Source organism: Passer montanus, unplaced genomic scaffold, assembly GCF_014805655.1.
Source record: "Passer montanus isolate IOZ18808 unplaced genomic scaffold, ASM1480565v1 scaffold16, whole genome shotgun sequence".
Taxonomy (NCBI): domain Eukaryota; kingdom Metazoa; phylum Chordata; class Aves; order Passeriformes; family Passeridae; genus Passer; species Passer montanus.
In genome coordinates, this window is record NW_024363160.1 from 547932 (window position 1) to 569325 (window position 21394).

At 42.0% G+C, this 21394-nt stretch overlaps 1 protein-coding gene across 1 annotated transcript in view; it reads left to right on the plus strand.

The window, feature by feature from the left end:
* Positions 1–3036: 3036 nt before the first annotated feature.
* ZNF704 (zinc finger protein 704) overlaps positions 3037–21394 on the plus strand; it is a 91456-nt gene continuing 73098 nt past the window's right edge. Inside the window, exon 1 of the mRNA XM_039702753.1 lies at positions 3037–3309. Within this exon, the coding sequence (XP_039558687.1) occupies positions 3067–3309 (243 nt within the window). The 5' untranslated portion in view covers positions 3037–3066. The remainder of the gene's footprint in view (positions 3310–21394) is intronic.

The window sequence follows — 21394 nt, forward strand, 5'->3', positions numbered from 1 at the left end:
GCAAGGGTTCAGCTTCAGCTCCATACATACTGCAAGTCAGGCAGACTAGAAGAAATGGAGCAAACAGTCATTTCTGTCTTTTGTTTGTATCAAATATTGTGAGAGAAGTTATTCCTACTACAGCTCCAATCTGGCTCTCCCGAGAAGTGCTAGAAATCTTTAACCAATCTGTTGCAGAGTTGTCAACACCGGCTTCTCATTGCATTTGATAACCCAACAGGAATAAAAAACATTAGCAGCTCAGATTACTAATTGAAAGTCAGTCTTCTCTAAACCCCTTCCTGGGACTGACCTGGCCATCAGCCTAGTGAACTCTGGATTGTCATTCCCTCTGGATTCCAAAACTATTTTGGCACCTTTCCCTCCACCAGAATTTGGTTACACTTTTCCTCTGTCACCCTGACCAGCTCTTGTACGGCTCACATGCTGTCCTGCTCTGCTTTGAGATCTAATGGGCCATGATCTGGTAGAGTCCTGTGGGGAAGAGGCAGCATTTTGGGGCATGGAGCATCCTCCTGCAGGCAGGCTGGCAGGCCTGGGATGTTCTGTGTGTTCCTGAGAACCTGCCTGAGCCTCTCTGCCTCCTGCCACCATGCTCCCAAACCAGAGAACACAGCTAAGTAATTCTTGAAGCAATTGTTGAACTGACAACTAAAAGCCTGATAATTGGTTAACAAGCTCTGCATTTATATTCACCCACCAAACCTTGGGGCAAGAGGTGTCAAGTTAGCTGTACCTTACAGCAAATCCCAGAACAAACCTGGCCAAAAAGGCTGATTAGGGAGTTCAAAGAGAGGCTGAAGTGTGAGCTGTCATGAGAGTTAACAGATGTGCCTGTACAAGCCCAGCTATCACCACTGTTTTCTGCAGGAGATCCTTTGGTTTCTATTCTGTTATTTGTGGTGTTCATGCTAGCACATATATTCCAATTCAATGATAACACACTTGCCGCATATAGTTTCTAAATTTGTTTCTTGTTTTGCTGCAATTAAAACATACAGGACTTCAAGAAAGTTAAGGAAGTATCTTAGTATATATATAACCCTGTATAGGATTGAGACCCTTAGTTACACAATTATCATTCAGATAACTGTGAACACAGACTGCTAGGAAAGATCCCAATTAGATTCAGGTGGTGTTCAAATGATACAAAACATTTCAAATAATTTGAAAACTAGCATTCTATTTCCATGCCTTTAAAGTATAAGGAACTATGACTATGAAATTAATATGGAAATTCATGTTTAAGGTAAAACCTAAGCATAATTTAATCATGTCAAATCTAAACTATAAATCTGAACATTCAGCACAGGAATAAAACCAAAAAAAAGAATTTCTCTCATGTGTTTTTTTTTTCTTCCACAGATCTCTCCTTTATGCAACATCAGCTTCAAAAAACTATGACTGATCCACTCAGCCAGGTGCCAAGAAGCTAAGTACACATGTAGTGGCAGGAAAAAAGACAACCTCTTATGGCAGTGTGTTCCAGGAGTTTTGGCTGCTGTTCTGCTGAGATGGGCTGAGTGGACATTGCAATGCAGCTGGTGGTCAAAGCACAGGCAAAACATCTGGAAAGGACACTTTTGGAGGGGTGGGGTAATACTGCTGGAAGCCCTGATATGCCAGAATTTGCCAGCAATTTTGTTGCAGATCTTGACCCAGATCTGTGGGAACCTTGAAATAATGAATGCAAACAACTGGTTTGTGGCTTGAGTTGAGAGAATTCAAACAACTTAGAGTTTGACATGAAAAGTAACTTCAGTATTTCTTTAAGAATGGGTACTTTATTATGTATAATTTCTTGCCTAAAAATGCTGTATGCTATATTCCAGAATAAAAAACACTATTACTTTTTGAAAGGGATGAATTAGCCTAGGATGAAGCTTGGCCCCATGCTGACAATATGTGTACATTTGGCCTGTTGGCAGGTCTCTAGAACAGAATGTGCAGGGAGAAAAGTACTCAACACTGAGAAAGGAATGACTGTAATTCACTTGTAGATGGAAAAGAATATACATATGGCTCAAAAATAACATGTAAATGCAGACTTAAGACTTATGGAGGAAGAGTTTAGGAAAACATGTGACAACCTTGAGTATAATTCAATCCCAGGAGGCATTAATGAATGGCATTTGCCTGTAGCAAATTTAAATGCTGGCCACAGTAACTTCAGACTGTTTGGAAACTATTTTAATTTTTTTTTAAAAAAGCTTTTCAGGAAGGTATTTTAAAGCTTTAAGCACATAATTTAAACCCGAAATTACATCCCTGTCTCAGATAATTTTCTTCCCAACAGGGTATAGATACCACTGCTTCAGTTATTGATCTTGAAAAAACCAATTTCTTAATTTCATTTTTTTTTTCTTCAAAAGTTCCATTTTTCCCCATTTATCTTTTTCAGGGGGGACAAGTGAAAGAATTTTATTTTACTGAGGCCCGAGAAATCTGACAGCCTGTTCTGCAGGCGGAGGTTGTCACAGAATCCATTAGGTTGATAAAGACCTCTGAGATCATCAAATCCGATGTATGACTGAACACCACCGTGTCAACTAAATTATAGCATCAAGTGCCATTTCCAGTCTTTCCTTAAGCACCTCCAGGGACGGTGACTCCCTCCACTCCACTGCTCAGTCCCATGTCTAAACACCCTTTCTATGAAGGAATTCCTTCTGATGTCCAACTCAAACCTCCCCTGGCGTAGCTTAAGACTTTATCCTCTCGTCCTGTCACTGCTTATCCGAGGGGAAAAGCCACCCTCTACCTGGCTACAACCTCCTTTCAGGGACTTGTAGAGAACACTAAGGTCCCTCCTGAGCCTCCTTCTCTCCAGGCTAAACAACTCCCGCTCCCTCAGCCACTCCTCACAGGACTTGTGCTCCAGACCCTTCTCCAGCTTTGTTGCCCTTCTCTGGACACGCTGCAGCACCGCAATGTCGAGCCGGGCGCCCCCGGCCCGCCTGCCGTGCGAGCCCAGCCCAGGCGGCAGGGCCGGCCCGGCGCGCCGCTCCCCCGGCAGGGCGCTCCCGGGGCGAGGCGCAGGCGCGGCGCTTGGCCAAGCGCTCCAGCATGGGCAGCCGGCGGCTGAGCGCGGCGGCGCCGCAGGTGGACGCGGTCCGGCCCCCCAAGCCCGAGAGCGCCTGGAGGCCGCCCCGGCGGGAAGGCTCCGCTGCGGCGCTGGAGGAAGAGGACGAAGACGAGGACGTGGTGGTTGAGGTGGAGGAGGAAGAGGAGGAGGAGGAGGGCGGCCTGGGGAGCGCCCCCCCGGCGCTGGCCGGCCACGGCAAGGGCCCCCTCCGGGGGAGCCTTAAGGTGCGTCCCGGGAGGGAGCGGGCGGGGGCGGTGAGGGGCCCGGGCCGGGCGCGGGGCCGGCGAGGCGGGCCGGCTGGCACCGGCAGGCTGCGGGGGACTCCGACGCCGGGCGGGCCGGCCGGCCCTCCGCGAGTCCCAGGCGAAGCGGGCGGCGGGGACGGCTGGCTAAAAGCGGGCGGGGGGCGTGGGGAGCCAGCGGGGTCTGACGGAGTTTGAGCATCGGGAGTGGAGCCTTGGCTGGGCGAAGCGCGCGGCTGGCGCGGTTGGAGGGATGTTCGCCCGGCCGGGTGCGCAGAGGTGTTGGGAGAGCTGTGCCCGCGGGGCGTGCGAGCTGCCGGGCCCGACAGGGCTCCTGCGAGCGCGGGTGGCCGTGGTCAGGAGGCCTGGGTGGGCGACCTGTGGAAAGTTTAGGAATGCAGCCCTTCTGTGCAGAGGCCCGATTCAAATCCCATCGAAGCGTGCGCGGGCAGTGCGCTGAACTCGGTGCGGTTTGGAACAACCTGATGAACACACCCACTGGCTGAGATCCTGCAGATTTAGGCTTAATGATATTATTATGAAGCGTTTTCTGTAATTATTTTTCTCTTGGGATAACCAGGGTAGTAGGATTAAATCTATGTATAGTAGTACAGAGGATTCGTGTGGTAGATGTGCACCAGTTATGGAAAATAAATGTGTATGAAAGTTTAAAAGGTACCCATTTGAATTGATTTTTATTTTTTCCAATCTAGGTAATAATTCTTACTTAATAAGAGTTCAGGATTGGATAGCTAGGAGTGCTATATTACCACTGGGGTCTTTCCTGTATCCACAGATGTGGGGAAAAAGAAGGAAACTTATCCAAAACAAACAGTGCAGAAAGGAAAATGGCAGCAGAAATGCATGTTATCCACATATTACTTCAGAGCAGTTTTGTTACAGCACTGAGAGAATCAGTCTGACACAGCTGGGTCATTGGACTGTAGCTCGTCACTGAGTCTATCAAATGCCATGAATTGTGGTTATGGTGTCTGGGTCAGACCATCCATGGTACTGAGGCCTGACAGGCTGAAACAACTTTTTTGCAACAGAACCAGCACTTGGCACTTGAGTGATAGCCTTGGGATGAAGAGCACCATGTTGGGCTTCTGGTCCCGTCATTCTCCCCTTAGTAATGAAGGTCTTAAGTGGTAGAGGAGGCTTAGAGGAACTTCCTGGGTGTACTGATAGGAAAAAAGAGTGAAATTCTCAAGTGGAGCACAATGAACTGAAACATAACTGGATTACATAGGTATAATCTGCATATAACATGGGAGTGTACTGTCCTCTTTGTCAACCCTCAACATGCTTTCAAGTAGTAGGACTGGTAGAGGTTGCTGGTATTTCTGCCTTACACCTAGGAGTGTGCATACACACAAAAATATTGTGCTTGCATGTGTTTACTTCCTTGAATAGTGAACCTACCTCATAGGTGAGATTAGTGTAGTAATGCCTGTTGGGCTACATTTAGTGTACATAATAAACTGTCAAGTCACCGTTGATAACCAGGTGCACATATTTACCCTCTTTGCAGGAATGTTTCTAACTGTCATTACCTGCTCAGTTTCTGCTTTCTCTGTTTATACTTTTGAGTATTATAAACTGGGAGGGCTTAAAATTTAACATTGTAAATAAGTTACCTTTGGTTTCTGTGTATTTCTTTAGAGATTGTGACTGTGGGAGTTCTCAAAGCTTATGGGAGGGTTCTTCCAAGTAATTTTAAAGCAACAGATTAAACTTCTCTGCCTTTGGCATTGTGTTTCTGAGTGCTTTTAAGCCTGAAATGACTGAACTGCAAAGGTGCTTCCCCAAAATAGCTCTGGCTATATGGCCCTGAGTGTGTCGGAAGGTGGGTTTTCCAAGCAGGTTGTGTTTCTATTAATGAGAGAAGCAGACATAAAATGGATACTGAGGTCCAACTGCAAAGCATTGGGAGAGTAATAGGACTGGCACAGTCTGGTTGTGGTTTGTCAGCTGGAATTCCTTGCAAATGGAGAAGTGGCACAGAGTCAGCAGCATTTGACTTCCAGACACAGACTTCTGAACTGGGGACTGGGAGCAAAGTATATTGAAAAGGTGTCCACTCCTGAGAAACAGCATCAATTGTTGCATTGACCAATACCTTCATAATAAGAGAAATCCTAAAGAGCTTCAGAATTTATTTGGACTTGAAAGCAACACGATCTGGGTTTTGCAGTGTGTGCTATCTGGATAATGCAGTGAAAAGCATCACACGGTGTTCTGGTGTGTATTCACATGTACACTTGATGTCTGTGTGGAACGGCATTTCAAAACTAGAGGTTTTGGGGGTTCGTGACAAAGTCACTTCTATGGACTGCCCATGATGCATGGATGAAAGCATCATAGGGTCAGCAATGGAATTAATATTGTTAAAAGGTGCCTGAGAATTTGGTCCACTAGTCAAAATCAGCAAAGTACTGGCACTATCAGGTCTTACAGTCTCTGCTCCAGATCTTTCTGGAGTCCAGAGTTCAGATCTTTCTGGAGTCCACTGTGTGGCTGTGCCTTTGGTAGTCTAGTTTTGACCTCACTCTTAAGCATGGGGATAGAGAGGATGAAGTACCTTATAAATCTAAATATTATTTCTCCAGTTTCTGAAGTTGTGGAAAGAGAGAACATATATGGCAAAAAAGGGAGACTGGTGGTCATGGGGAAGATAAATTGTGTCTGTATGTTGCTGTGTATGTAGCTGTGTAGCTCTCCAGGAGGAGAACACTGGAGAACGTTTTTGTTGCTTGTTCTCCCCTGCTATGCTACCTTGCTGGAAGCAGCACAAGTATGCTCTGTGTTGCTGGTGGGTAATGGCAGAATAAGCAGAGAGTCTTGGAGAGCCTGTAAAGCCTTGTTGAGAAGTGCTGTGGTTTTTTACTTTATCAGAACTAGTTAATTAATCTCTATATGGAAACTAATTACACCAAGGTGCTGATTTATGCAGACTCATTTTGCACATGAAACTCTTTTTGTGCAGCCCATATTTGCTTTGGCTGCATTTGGATTTTCAGTCATTTAAAATGAGATGAAAAAGTATAAATGGTGTAATTGCTAGTACTTTGTCTTGAAGCGTGGGTTAATTTGCAGTCCTGTTTAATTAATCTTTTGTATGCAGCCTAGTTCAGATATCACAGCCATGTCAGTACCATGCTGGGTTGATGTAGTCTCTGGAAACTGCTGAGTTTGATGATGGGGAAAGGACTTTTGAAGTAGGGTCCACCAGCAGTCTCCAATGCTGACTTTATCAGATACTTGGAAGAAAACCCCACTGCAAGTAGCAGAATTATGCTAATTTGTCTGTAAACTATCAGAGTGCTATGATTGAGAACGTGGGCTAGTAGTGAACATGGGCTTGTGACAACATGCCAGCATGTTGCAATGTTTTCTCTGCTGGTATGAAAAGTAAAGGGGTTGGTGCTTTCTTCTGTTCAGCCCAGTTGAGTTCCCAGTTTCTGTCCCCAGGCTGAGAGTTTGGACCCAGGACATTCCTAATCCAGCTGATTATGGATGCTGCACCTATTCCTCACCCATGGAACTAACTGTTACAGATACTGGCTTGTTTGTGAGCACCTCTTCGTAGTTCAGAAGGATGAATTTCCCACAAGTGGATTTGGTCCTACAAATACATAGCTCCCCAAATTGTGGAAAATGATCATATAAAGAGTCTGAAAACTAAAGGCCCAGAGAGCTGTGCAGTGATGGTAGAGGAATACAAAAGCCCAAGCAGTGTAAACAAGACTTTGACTTCGTGCTTACACTTTACCATTGGGCTCAGTTTCACCCACCTTGTGAAGTGCAATTTATGACAGGTGCAAAGTAAGGAGCATGTACAAGTCTGATCCAGAAGTTTCAGAGTGGAGATGGCACACATTGGTAGGAGTTAATGAAAAATTATACTTTTGGACACAGCTTTTGTGGTTTGCTGTGTTTTGGGTTGATTTTTTCATATTTTTTTGTTTTTTTTTTGTTTTTTAAAGATAAAGACATCTGTGTGATATATGGGATGCAGAAGAATCTTTAGAGCTTGTGTGGAGGAAATCAGTTGCCTTTTAGTTGTGTTGTTCAGCTGCGTTGAATTCACTCTCTTCTCTTTTGCTCCTTCTTTCTAAAGCCAGGTGTGAATTCATTGCTGTCCTTTAGATCAGACTTTCAGCTTTGCTGTTTCAATGGGCTGTATACTCATTGTGGACAAAAAAAGTGGGTTTTCCTGCTTGATTAGCAAATGTTATTTAATTTAGCTTTCATGTGTGTGTGTAAATGTATTTTCAGAGGCAATTTGCAAAATACAAGCTTCAAATACCAGATTTGTTAGTGGAGGAGAGACCTTGCAAGATGTATTAGGAACTTAAGAGGAAAATAAAATGTTCCCTTTCAGACTAATAATGATAATGTTATTTTTATAAATACTGCTAATTATTAGAACACCAGAACTCATGTCCTGAACATGGAGCCTGTTAGGCTAGGCTGTGTACAAACTCAGAACAAGCATGATCCTGGTCTGTCCAATTCTACAAAGAGCAATATGAGATATGAATAGACACTTATGGACTGTGAGGAACAATTAAAGGGTGAGATGAGAGAGGCAGATAAACACCAGCAGCTTAGCCATATTTTTGTGAGTAGATAAAGTTAATTAATGTTTAAATTTCAAACTTTGTTCGGTTTCTTGTTGTTCTTGAGTGAAGAACTGTCTAGTGAAGTTGATGTGGAAAATTCATGGCTAGACTTGGGATTTTTTTTTTCTTACTTTTGACAAAATTTTAAAGTTTATACATAATACAGAGTACTGGAGGCAGACCTGGGGGTGGTGAGAAAATAAGATAGTATTTTTTTCTCCACTTTCCCCTAATAAAGGGACTAATGGGACTAATTTGCTGGGGATGTTTTAATATAATTTTGTTGCTGTTTGAACACAGACCAAACAAAACCACTTGGCCTCTGAAAGGAATTGTATTAGAAAACTGTAACTACTAACTGTTCTGGTCTTTATTTGCTATATTATTTTTGGTCTAGAATGAGGTCAGTTGAGAGTGATCAGTTGACAGCCTTCAGGTATTCAGAAGGTACCAGTGGATAGAGATGTGCTGCTCAGTCTCTGTTACAGAATGTTTGAGTTGGGAAGGGACCTTGAGAGATCACCTGGCCCACCCCCCAGCTCCAGTAGGGTCATGTAGAGCTGATTGCCCAGAACCATGTTCAGATGGGTTTTGAATGTCTTCAAGGTGGGAGACTCCACAGCCTCTTTGGGCAACCTGTGCCACTGCTGGGTCACCCTCACAATGAAGGAGTGTTTCCTGATGGTCAGAGGGAACCTCCTGTATTTCAGTGTGCGTGACCATTGCCTCTGGTCCTGGCACTGGGCACCACTGACAAGAGCCTGGTTCTGTGTTCCCTCCATTCAGGTGTTTCTAGGCATTTTTAAGATTCCCCTAAACCCTCTCTTCTCCTGGCTGAAGAGTCCCAGCTCTCCTCATAGGAGAGATAATCCAGTCTCTTATCACAGAATCATAGAACAGGTTGAAATGAAAAGTACTGTAAAGATCATTTAGTTCCAAGCTTCTTGCCATGGGCAGGGATGTCACTCACTGACTAGACCAGGTTGCTCAGAACTCTGTCCAACCTGGCCTTGAACACTTCAGGGCTGGGGCATCCGCCACTTCTCTGGGCACCTATTCCAGTGCTTCACCACCCTCTGAGTAAAGAATTTCTTCCTAACAGCTACTCTAAATGTCCTCTTTTCGTTTTAAAACCATCACTCTTCATGCTGTCACTATCTGCCCATATAAAAAGTCCCTCTCCTTCCTTTGTACTTTGGAGGTACTGGAAGACTGTAATGAGGTTTCTCCAAAGCCTTTTCTTCTCCATGTTGAAATCATTCTGGTGGCCTTTTGCTGCACTTTCTTTGGTGTGTCCATGTATTGTCCTGTATTTGGGATCCCAGAACTGAACCTGTCATTCCAGGTGTGGCCTCCCCAGTACCTTAGCAGAGGGGACAGGATCACCTCCCTCCAACTGCCATCAATACTTTGTCTAATGCAGCACAGGACATGGTTCAGCTTTTTGCCACTGCTGGCTTATGTTCAGCTTCCTGTCCACTGGGAGCCCAGGACCTTTTCTGCAAAGCTGTTTTCCAGCTGGCTGGCCTCCAGTACAAACTAGTGCCTGGGATTGTCCCTCCCGAGGTCCAGGACTTCACATTTCCCTTGGTTGGGTTTCTTGAGGTTCCTGTTGGCTCATTTCTCTAACCTGTCAAGGTTTCTCTGGGTGGCAGCATGACTGTCAGGTGTATCACCCACTCCTCCCTGCCTTGTGATCCCTTCCCAGGGATGAAGGTGAGGATGACCAGCCAGCCTGTAGTTCCCTGGTTCTTCCTTGGAGATAGAAGTGACTTTTTTTTTCATCTTAAAACTAAGTATTGAGAAAGTGCTTTTCATGGGCTGGTAACTAACATTTGTAATGTGTCCTGTGACAAGTGCAGATGCACAGACCATCTGTGCCTTTGTTGATCCCATGCTCTTCCAAGCTTTCTTCAGACCCAAGGTTACAGAGAAGTCTAAGAATCCTGTAAATCAGCTTTGAACCCTCAAGTCCTACTCTGTTTTTCCAGCTGCTAGATTAGAAATTCCAGTGTTATAAGAGCACCAGAGAGCTCTTTCTAGACTGTGGGATAAATCGGTGCCTCAAAGATGAGAGTTTGGCTGCTTGGCCAGCCAAGAGCATGCTGGTCCTTTGGTGTCTGCTTTGTAAAGTAAATACTGTGTGGATTGAGCAATGATGCTGCTGCTTTTTTTTTGCTTTTTTTTTTAATTCCCTCAGAATGAGTCCACATTGGCTTTATAATACTTTCAAGTGATTTATTGAATTGCTTATTTCTAAAAATAGTGAGCAGCTTGACTAATACTGCAGCTTAAGGCCAGCCCAAAGACTACAGAAGGACAATAGGTCAAAAGAGAAACTCTTAAGTGTTTTTGTTTATTTACAGAAATTGAACAGGAAATAGAAGGTGAATGAAAAGAATGTTCATTAGCTCCTCTGGGAATCAGCTTTAATTTCATGATCTTGTGTTCATGTTTTTCACTGTAGCATGTTTCCGAGCAGAGCACACAGGAATTTAATGTTACCCAGTGCTGCTGCTGAACAATCTGCGATAGGATCACTCTCACTACTCTGGCACCTTGCCAAACTTTCCAATCTCAAATGATTATTGCAGTGACATTTGTCATATTGTATTAAAAAGTACATGTGTGGGCGGTATTTGTTGTTTGACAACAAAACTAATGAAGACAGGAAACTGAACAACTTCTGTTGCCTGGACTTTGAATGAAAATACAGATCTTTTTATTTGTGTTTTTCAAAACACACAGAGTCTAATTTCCATAAAATCCTGACCCAGCTGAAGTTGATGGAAAAATCCTGCTCCTGCTAGTTTAAGCAGAATTAGGATTTCAGCCCAATTAATTGAACGCAAATATAAATCTACTAGTAGACTAAAACCATTTCATAGTGGTCCTAATAGTTACAAAAGACTGTTATAAATCTCTAAACACAGAATCAGAGGGAAGGTAAAATGCCTCAGTGATCAGATACTGATGTGTGAAATTATATAGCTCAGTGTTTTGCCATCTTTCATGCATTATTTTACATGGTGGATGAAAGATTATTTGAACTTTAAATGGGCAGTGCTGTTAAAACAAGCAGTCAAGATTGGATGGTTACTTAAATTTTATTTTGTGCTTCAGCAGATAAGGTGGCTGATACCTACATCATACTGACATAGAGAGCAAATTGTTCAATCACCTTCTATAAACTGGACTTTGTAAAGCTGGCAAGATAAACATTTGAGCCAGCCTTATCTTTTATGTATGTATGCATATCCCTTTAAAATGGTGTAAAAAAACTCTAATTGGATCCAAAATACTTTTTACCTCATATTTCTGAACAGTTTTCTTTCTATAATGCAGTGATGAGAAATGTGAGTACCTCCAGAGGAAAAAATCTGATTTTTCTACTTTAAAATACTTTAAAGAGAACACTGTGATGCAGTCCTTGCTGCCTTTAGGTCTAGGTCAGTGGTGATCCATAAGGCCATGGAAAGCTGTTCATGTCTGGTTTACAGAGCCATACAGAAAAAGCAGTGAAATGAATAAGGGTGAATTGGTGGTTGCTAAGGATTTACAGTGATATTTTGCTTCAATATGTGTGACCAACACTGTTTCAGACAAATGTCCCTACTTTTTTCAGAGCGGGAGAGAAGTGCTTGGTCTTGCAGGTGTTCCTTTCTCCATGCTGGTAGGTCCATCTGCTGGAGCAGCAACATTGGTAGCATAGAGCACTTTGTGCCTGGGCACTGGATGTGCCACAAACTGGAGTTTGTGGAGTTTGTTTCATCAGTTCCAAAAAGGGTAATGTATTCCTTTCCTCCAGCTCCCAGTTACTCACAGGCAGCCTTGTGGTTGTGCCAGAATTCATTGTGTGCTTTTGTGGGTTACTGAAACAGTGGATAACACGTGCAGCAGCGTCTGTAGACTCTGTGGTGTCCTTCAGTTATGGTGGATCAAGGAAGGGCTTGCCAAGCATCTTGATAGTGCAGAGGAAAAGATGGGATATCACAGCTGGGACAGGCATATGGAGGAAAGAGAAGGTTAGAAATGGAGCAAGCCTTCATCCTTTAGAAGACAGAAGCCATGTGGCAGTTGGACTGTGCTTTACTTTGGGCCTGATGGTCCTTCAGGTTCTTTGTGAAGGCTTTTCTCTCATGAGATATTGCTGCATCCCTGTAGTGGTTTGATAGAGGACTGTTTTCTGGAGCAGCTGGAGAAGGTGGCCTTTCGCCTCTGCATGTTTTTACTGATGTTATTCTGTTGCTTCCAGGGGTAACAAGTTGTAACTCTGTGATACTGTTTATTGTGTAGTCGGACACAAAAATAAACTTTTTTTTTGGCACCTCTCCTAATCTGAACAGAAAAACTGCTACATGATTTTGTCTCGAGCTGAACCCAGACTTGGAAGAATCTTCTACTGGAGACAGTGCTTCTTGCTTGTTCTACTCCACTGAGGGATCATGCTTTCTACTTCCAGGCTGAAGATCTGTTAGAGGAGATAAGGGCTTGTGCTTAATTTTTGTCTTGTAATATCTTCTCCAGGCTTTCAGCATCAGGGATCAGCATTGGCTCTTTTATTCATAGCACCTGTTTCATTCAGAAGTTAAAACAGTTGCATATGTCTGTGGACGCCCTTCGTTTAATTTCACTGAAATGCCCTAATTTAAACAAACAAATCAAAAAGAGCAAAGTTCCAGGATGTAAAGGCAAATGGATTGCATTTCTTTACCCTTTTAAGTGATCTAAGATCTGCAGTATCTCATCTCAGCTGGCTGCTTTCAAAGTCAGACAATAACTTTTGACCTCAGAAATCTCACATCTCTGTATCTTAATTGCAAGAGATCTTGAAAATAAAGTCAACCTGGTTTTGTTTTCACTAAAAATATCCTACTGTGTATCTCTGTCCAGTCAAGAGGAGGATGGCTTTCAAATGCAAATGTACCAATCTAGGTATTTTTGCTGAGGAGCAGTGAAGCAGCATTTCCAAAACCTTCTGCTAAGTGTGGGGAGTTCCCCACTGCCTCTATAGTTTTATTTTTATGAGCTCTTACTTGCTTGATAATGAATGAGATTATAGAAGTGGTAGTACTTCTTTAAGCTGCTGCCATCCTTATTGATCCCAGACCACCAGCAGATGAAGAGAGAAGCAAGTGAAGTGTCTAGTACATCTTCAGCAATGGTCTTGAAATAGTTAAAAAATACTTTATTTGCACATGAAATTCAGCTAGTAAAGGTCATATTGATATATCAGTAAGATAGTCCATACACAAGGCTGTATTAAGCTACATAAGCTGTTGTGTACAACTTTTTAATCTAGACAGAATCAAAATTTGGGGCAGCAAAGACAGTAGGTACTTTACCACTGGATTCTAGGACCCTTTTTGCACCTCTTACAAGTAAAATCACCATTTTGTAGAAAATACGTATTCATAGGCATAATATAGAAAATACCCTGATGTGAGGTTTCAGAACTTCAGTCAGTGCAGTGGGAACACCTGGTTTGATGTTGCTCACTACTTGGAGCTTGTAAGTACATCTAGTAATCCAACAGAAATAAGAACAGAAAAGATTTATTTGAGCTTCCCTGCTACCCCACATTAGTGTGCTTGGTTTTGTCTCCTATTCCAGGGTTTTCTCCTGTTCTTTTTGACCAGCCCAGGGCACACATTTCCAGGCCCTCATCTGTTCTGTGTGGCCACAGCTTGCTCTGGTGACATTGGGCATTGCTTACACTGCTTTCACTGCAGGAGAGGTGAGGGAAACCTGCTGCCTGGCAGGAACCCTTCCTTCCCACTTGCAGGGTCAGGCACGTAGGTCCTTGTGAGAAAAAATATGTGATAATTGGTTTAGTTAATTTTAAATTCACTTTCTGTGCAACCAATAATTGGGAAGGCAATTATGGCTGCCCATTCCTGGGCTGTAAGTCCTGTTAAAAGTGTGGTGGAATACCAAGCACTCAGTGGTGAGCATGCTTGGTGAATATTGTAGCAACAGAATTCCTAAATAAAAAACCTGTTTTTTGCAACTGTGACCCTCCACTTTACTCCTGTTTAAGGCTTTCCAAGGTACTGTCTATGTTTTTAGATGTTTAGAGGCAGCGTATTTCTCAGGCACTTGTTTTATTTAAGAAAAGGAAAACAGGGCTGAAATAGCTCTGCTGAGATCCTGCCAGTGATGCCAATCCTGGGGGCCAGTGTCCAGTTGGAACCCAGGTAGCTGGGTTTGCAGGGTGGTGACTGCAGGTCACACCCTGTGAGCACAGCATAGCCAGGACACAGAATACAGTTATTTCTTTGAGATTTAAACGCTGCAAGCAAATTTTGAACATGCACACTTTCAGTAATTAGTATTAAAATTTGGTAACTGTTACTGATTGGTGTCTGATAATGTTAAAAGTTACATCATGTACTTTTCTGTGAGGAACTTACTATGCCTGCATATGGGATGGGAAAGAAAGCTACTGTTCTTCCACGTCTTCATTCATTTGTTGATGTGGTGGAGAGAAAAAGGCACAAATATCTGAATTATTTTTGTTCAGACCTGAAAATGGTGTATGGGAAGGACCATGAATTCCCAGTGTTCATTGGTGTCTCCAATTGTAATCTTAGTAAGACCTTTCTGTCCAGCTTTAATAACATTTATGCTTCCTGTGCCAGTGAGGGTAGTGTTTCAGATGTCAGAAATACTGACAGTATTTCAGATGGTGGTGGTTTTGTTTGGGGTACAACAGGTACCTGGCTGGGTGCTGGATTTCAAATGAGAGTGAAAGTTTCTGTCATTCCTCTGGGTAGATTCTCTATAACTCAGAAACACTTAAACTGGTGCTGGGATATGTGGGTTTTGTTGATGAGCTAGGTTTAGCCAGGTAAGTGCTGACATACATGTGAGGGTGATGGGAGGGTAGAAACTTCTTGCTGACTCCAATTCTTGCTGCATAACACTGTATTGTGAATCCAGGCAACTTAACATGCTTAGAATTGTGTTTCAATACGTAGAAAATATATTCTATGTGTGGTTTTCTATGTTCAGTCAAATGAAGATAGGGACTTTGTCCTAGCCTGGTTGAAGATGAATAGTACATTACTGTACATTAATGTGTACTGTATATTGTAAAGAACACTTAAGTGACCTTAAAATGCATTGTGTTCTATATTTTTAGAGACCAACGATTTATAATTGGTTAGAGTGATTAGATAGACATGATTTATGTGTAATGAGCAACTGCTGGTGAAGCGAGTAATTAAATGCAAAGTATACTCGAAAATGTAATAATACATTGAAATTCAGGGCAGATTATTTCCAAGCATCATTATGAGAATCTGTCTTATCTCTTTGTGTTCCAGTATGAATAGAGATTTCTGGCAAAATGGAAATTTGATGCATTCTTTGCTTCCAGTAAGGACACTGTTTTTTAATGTCAAAAATTAGAGCCTTTTTACATAAAAAAACCCTCTGTTACAGGAACCTGAACTGGAAATACTGTATGAAGCAATATGAGTGAACCAAAATCTTTGTCCTTCCAGGGATTTAATTTAAATATTTTTTACTTGCATTTAATTTTGGTAGAAGGTTTGGTATTTCTCATTTTTGCTTGTTGTGTTTTTTTGTGAACTTTTTTCCTGATTTCTTTCTTGTTGAGAAAACTGGCTTATCCCTGTCCCAAGAGCATTGCCTGACTGTTCAGGCTGGCCTGAAAAGGGCCTTGCAGTTATTGAGCTCTTGTTTTGGCTGAACATTTTAAATGTATGTCATGTTACATATGCACATTTCATTCTTGTTTCCCATTAACATGCTAGGCTGAAATATATTGATTCCTTCTTTCACTTCCCCATTGAGTTGCCTGTTTGTTCTGTAATGGATCAAAAATATTGCTAAAGCCTTGTTTAATAAAAAAAAATCCTGGAACTTTTGTTTTCTTACCAGTTGGGAGTTTTATTGGCCGTCCCAAACACTTAGGATGATTACATCAATTTCAGAAAATGGAAAGAGGTGGTCACAAAGCCAGAATCAAAAAACTGTTTATGAAAAGCAGCAGAGTTATACAGCAGGTTGGCTGGTGCTAAAGCATCTCATAGCTAATCTGTCTAATCTGGTGGGTTTTTTTAATTGGTGTTTAATCTAAAGAGTTTTTTGATGGAATTAGATCAACTGATTACATCGTAAATCCGATGGAAATCAAAAATCCACATCCAAAACTGTGTCTTCTTTATCAGCTATGTAGTGTTAATATTGTGCATAGGCGTAGGACTCACTGTTGAAATTATCTGTCCATTGACATTGCAAATAGGCAGAATTGGAGCAGTGAGCTGGGTGATTGCTGGTGGGGGGGTTTGATATGTGTTTTTTAATTAGCATGTTACACCCCCACACACATACCACCACCCCTCAGCCCTGCCTCCCCCACTCTGGAAAACAGCCTAGTGTGGCTTCTGAGGGATCTTGGTTTTTTTGGAATGAAGTGACACTGGATTTGAGTCCAGTTAGAGTGGCGTGTAGGTGAGGTAAAGGAAATACAGCTTTATGGGTTGAGGGAGAAAAAGAGCTTTGTACAAAAATAGATACTTGACAACGGCTTCGGGATTATTAAGAAACTGTGGGATTACTCTGAGCTAGATTCCCAAACTGTATTTCCACTAGTGTGTTTGTTTATAAGGAGCTTTGGATGCAGTCAGCTTTTCTACAGATACTTGCCTTGTAAAATAGTTTTATTGGTTTGCAGAGGTACTTCTTTGCTTTTACTGTAAAACTAGCTTTGTTATCTGTATGAAGAAAACATAATGGCACAAAATAGGCCACAGTTGGAAGATTATTTACTTTACTCAGTCCTCTGAGATTCAAAGTGTGTGTGGAAGGGACATGCTCAACTTTCTCATATGTCTTAGTCCTTCCAGATCCCAACAGACATTATGAGGAGAAATAGAAGTTAGCCAGTGTCCCCCCAGCAGGTTAAGGGGGCCTGCTGGGCTCTCGCTGCTGTGCTGCTTGACAGTGAGCTGCAAGCTCTGCCGAGGCTGTGGTTGCAGGCCTGTTTCTTGTCAGGCAGATGCAGTCACGCTTGTGATAGGATCTTCTTCATCTGGTGTAAATCGGCGTGGCTTCATGGCAGGTGCTTCATCGAGTCACAGGGGTGGGAAGCAGTGCTCTGTTGAGCTGGACAGCTGCCATGTGGAAATGAACCCTTGAGATGTTTATAAAACTGTCAGAAAAGTAGGCATGGTATGTGGTGTGCCAATTCTTTCAATAGTTTGCTGTATTTCCATCTGTCTGTGTAGTCTGTTACAAAGGCTGTTAAAAATTACATTTCTATTCCTGCTGTGCCCACCTGAATCCACAGGTTCTACATTAAAAAAAAAAGGAAATTTGAAAGAACATGGTTAGGAGTCAGTTTTCACATTTGAAGATACATTTCCATACAGTTGGGTTACAATGCTAATATTCTTGAGAGTTCAATGCCTTCCATTGTATAGGAAACACAAACATCTTAATGCCTGTTAAATGCTAGTGAGCTATTTGAAAATAATAACTCCAGTTTTTAAGCAGCAGTGTACCATAAGCAAGGGAAGATGATAAAGTCCAGTCAGGTTGTACTCAAGGGGTGACATACATAATCTGTCAAATCTGAGTGTCTGTGTTTCCATATAAATGTGATAGGTCTGCTTATTCTAGTGTTTGCTTATCCTTTGAATAGGCAATTCAGTGCCTGAGTTTTCTTTTTGATCAATATTTTTTTTGCTGTTCAAGGTAAAATGCAAGCTGAAATTTAACTGAAATTGGAGGAGACTGAGGTTTGACTGCAATGTCAGCATCCTATCAGGATGTGCTCTTGGGTAGGGCAAAAATTGACTGCACATAAGTTAAGGCCTAAACTACTGAAAAATTGCAGCCTGCACATCATTTGTAAGGAACAGTGAAATGCTTCTCTAAATTCCTCAGTTTGTGTCAGTGTCAAGCATGCTCATTTTGGACAGGACTTACATTGCAACACGTGGTCTTGATGTGGAGTTCAGGACCAGCAATTGGGTTATGACAAAATGCCACCACGTAAAACTTTCTATAGGCAGGTTAAGATAGGTTTTGCAATGAAAAATTATTAATATACTGCTGAAAATAGTAACTGCGCTAATGATTTAGCTGTCACATGGATTATTAAACTTTGCAGTTTCACAATAATGAATCAGGCTTTAAAGTAAAACCCTTAACTTAAAAGTAAAACCCTCAATCTAAATATATACTATTGTCTTGGCAGCTTTGAAACAGAAATTGAAAGGCTTTCTTAATGAAGTTTTTATTTAGAAACCAAAGCAAGAAATGGTTTTCAGTTTTTGCAGGATGATTACTGAAGGAGTAACATCAGGCCACATCAGACGTCAGCTCTGGCACTGCCCCATGCTTGAGCTCCACTGGGGAAGACTTGGGCAATATGGTTGTTTCCAAGGAACACAGTATCAAAAGTTGCCCTTGCCCGATAGTGATGAGAGGGGAAATTGACAAAGGCAGGTAGAGGTAACTGCAGAGAGAAACAAAACTAGGGGTTTTTTAATTTACAGGTGGTTTATAGCTCCTGTTTCTGTGACTGAACTTCCAAGTGATGTTGGTTGCCTGAGGCCAGGTTGCAAAGAACTCAGTTGAAAGTAAGCTGAAGGTTGCTAATGGCTTAAGGGTGAAAATACACAGTGAATTGCATAGAAAAACAGCCTATTATCAAGTGGCTTGTATGAGTGATAATTCATCAAGTACATGAAAAGGACAGAAATTTTGCCAGTAGTTGATACTGGAGGCAATAAGATGGCAAATTTGGAGGACAACAAAAGCTGAACCATTTGGGAATAATGTAATAATGGAATTTGAGAACAGGAATGGATGGAGAATTTTGAAGTATTGGAAGTAAGCTGAAATAAAATAGTGGGAAAATCTTATGTTCTGCCTGTCTGTGAGACAGGTCTAGACAGGTTTGACTAAATCTTCCACAGATTTTTTGCTGAAACATTCTGGACTTGAAGGACCACCACAAGACTCAAGTGGGTAAAAGAATGTTAAGGATCTATGAAAAAAAATATAGTAACTGATAAAACATGACAGAACAGTTAACTATCTGGAAAGATATTGGAAATTGTCTGTGTTATCTCTGAACTGTGAGTGCTGGTGAAGCCAAGCTTGAAATCTGAGGGAAGTGAGGAACCTGATCATTCGAATGACCATGGCCCTCAGCACTCCTCACATCAATGGCTGCTTGTGTAGGTGGTTGGATTTCCAGCAAAAGACACCACAGACTTCCATTTCAAGGGGAAATGGCTTCCATAGACATGGATGAATTAAAATAGAAAAACTGCATGTGGAGTAGGAGAAAGCTACTGGAGAAAGCCCATCAAGGAAAACTCCTGGCTTTCACTCATGGTCACCTGCATCTAAAGCAGAAAAGATTCTTTACATGCAGTCACTCTCAAGGGAAAGTTTGGAAAGAAGTTAGTATTTCCAAGCATCTGTTGAAAACTGAACATGAGGAAGAGAATTAGTCTAAGCACTGGATTTGGTCTTCTGCTTTTTCTGACCATTGGCTGAAGAACCTGAGCTGCTTCTGCAACCTGAGCATTTGCTCTGTGATTTTTGTCTTTCCTCACTTCCATATAGATGCATGGGACTGACTATTAATTGTAGCATATTGACATATGGAATGTGTTTGAACTGGATGTGGATAAATTCTATATATAAGAATAGATTATCTCATATCACAGTAAAAGTATTCTGCTGTTTTTGATTTTGGCTATATGTTACAGCTGTAGTCTGAGCCTGCAACCTTCTGTTGTCACTGCTTAGGTCTGTAAAGAAAACTCAGCAATGTATGGCACAATATATTTTCTGAAACTGAGTAAAATCCTAAAATTTCATAAATAGAAGACAAAAATACCTTTTTTCCTTTGGTACAGTTATGCACTTAGTCCATTAAAAGATTAATTAAAACCATCCTGATGAAAACTTGAGTTCAGTCTGGCATTGGAGAGTAGGAAATGAGGGAGGCTGTCCCTCTCCTCTCCGTGCTCTGTGTGTTTTCCACACTGAGGTTTGTAGAGGGTAAGGAGGGAGCTGCGGGTGCTGCCCAGTGCTTGTGCACATCAGCCCCTGCCATGCACAGGGAGCTGCTCCTGCCCTGCACAGGAGCCTCCTCTGTAGTGGATGAGGTGGGAATCCATGGGAATGAGGAAGGGAGGTGTGGTCATGCAAGGGAAGACCATGCAGCAGTGGAGGGGATGGAAATCAAGCCTTATGTAAACCCTTGTTTGATGTTACGTAATTTGTAGGGGCTGGATATTGGAACTTTGGTATTTTCGGGCTTTTTTTGTTATTTCAGTGCATTACTTATAAGTCAGTTTTAATGAAAATTGAAGGCAACTCAGCATTTCAGTGATTCTCAGGCACTCAAAAAAAGGCTAATTTTGAATCTAAGTAGTTTTTAAAAAAAATCATTAAATCAGAATTCAATTTGTGTTGTTTATATGTCTTCTTCTAATTCTGTGTGATCACATGCTGACTGTTTTGTCTTCCAGGCAGATTTTCTTGGTAATGTGTCATCTGTTTGTGTGTGAAGAAGTGTAAAGTGTCCAATTCTTCTACTGTTTACGTTCATAGAATAATAACTCTTGTTTTCATCTTGAAGCAACTGCTAAAAGCCCCTCAGTGGAAGCACTAGAAACAATTAAATCAACAGTCCTAAATAGTTATGCATTAATGATGTGATACACTTTACAGAATACAGCTGTAGTATTAATTACTGGGGCAAGTATCTTTCCTGTGAACTTAAAATTGCTTGCACCATTTTTGTAACTGCCAAAGTTTGAAATCTACAAACAGATCTGTGGAGAGAGGAATATATTTTACTACATAAATATATACACAAATACATTAATTAATTTTTTGGATGATGAAAAGGAGGAATAAGTTGGAAGAGTTGACATAGGAATTTCTGTTTATTGATGCTGTTTCTGTCTGAGGACAGTACAGCTTGGATATCTCCAATGTGAAGAGCAGCAATAATTTACAAATATTTTAAAATCCAGTTTGCCAGCTCTAGAAGGCACCTGTATTTCTCCGAGCAATGAGGTGTGGAAGTACCTCTGCTCAAGGCAGGAGAAGCTGCCACTTTGTTGGCTGTATTTTGTTTGGTTGTTTGGGCTGGTTGGAGGGGTCACCTCATAGATGGGTCTGCCCCTGTGAAACTGTAGCTGGCCAGGGAAGTGTAACTGGCCAGGGAATGGATTTCACAAAAAAAATCTAGGTCCTGTGCTTTGTTTTGCTTGCTGGGAAGGTGGAGTGGCTTGGTCCTGATGAGTTTTCAGGGTCTTCCCTGCACCCCTGCAATAATTTGCTTTATAAACATCAGCACATTGTATTCCAGAGTGGTGGTGTATTTGCATGGGAAGTCTTTGCCTGTGGGAAGTGGCAGACCAGATCTGGGAAGC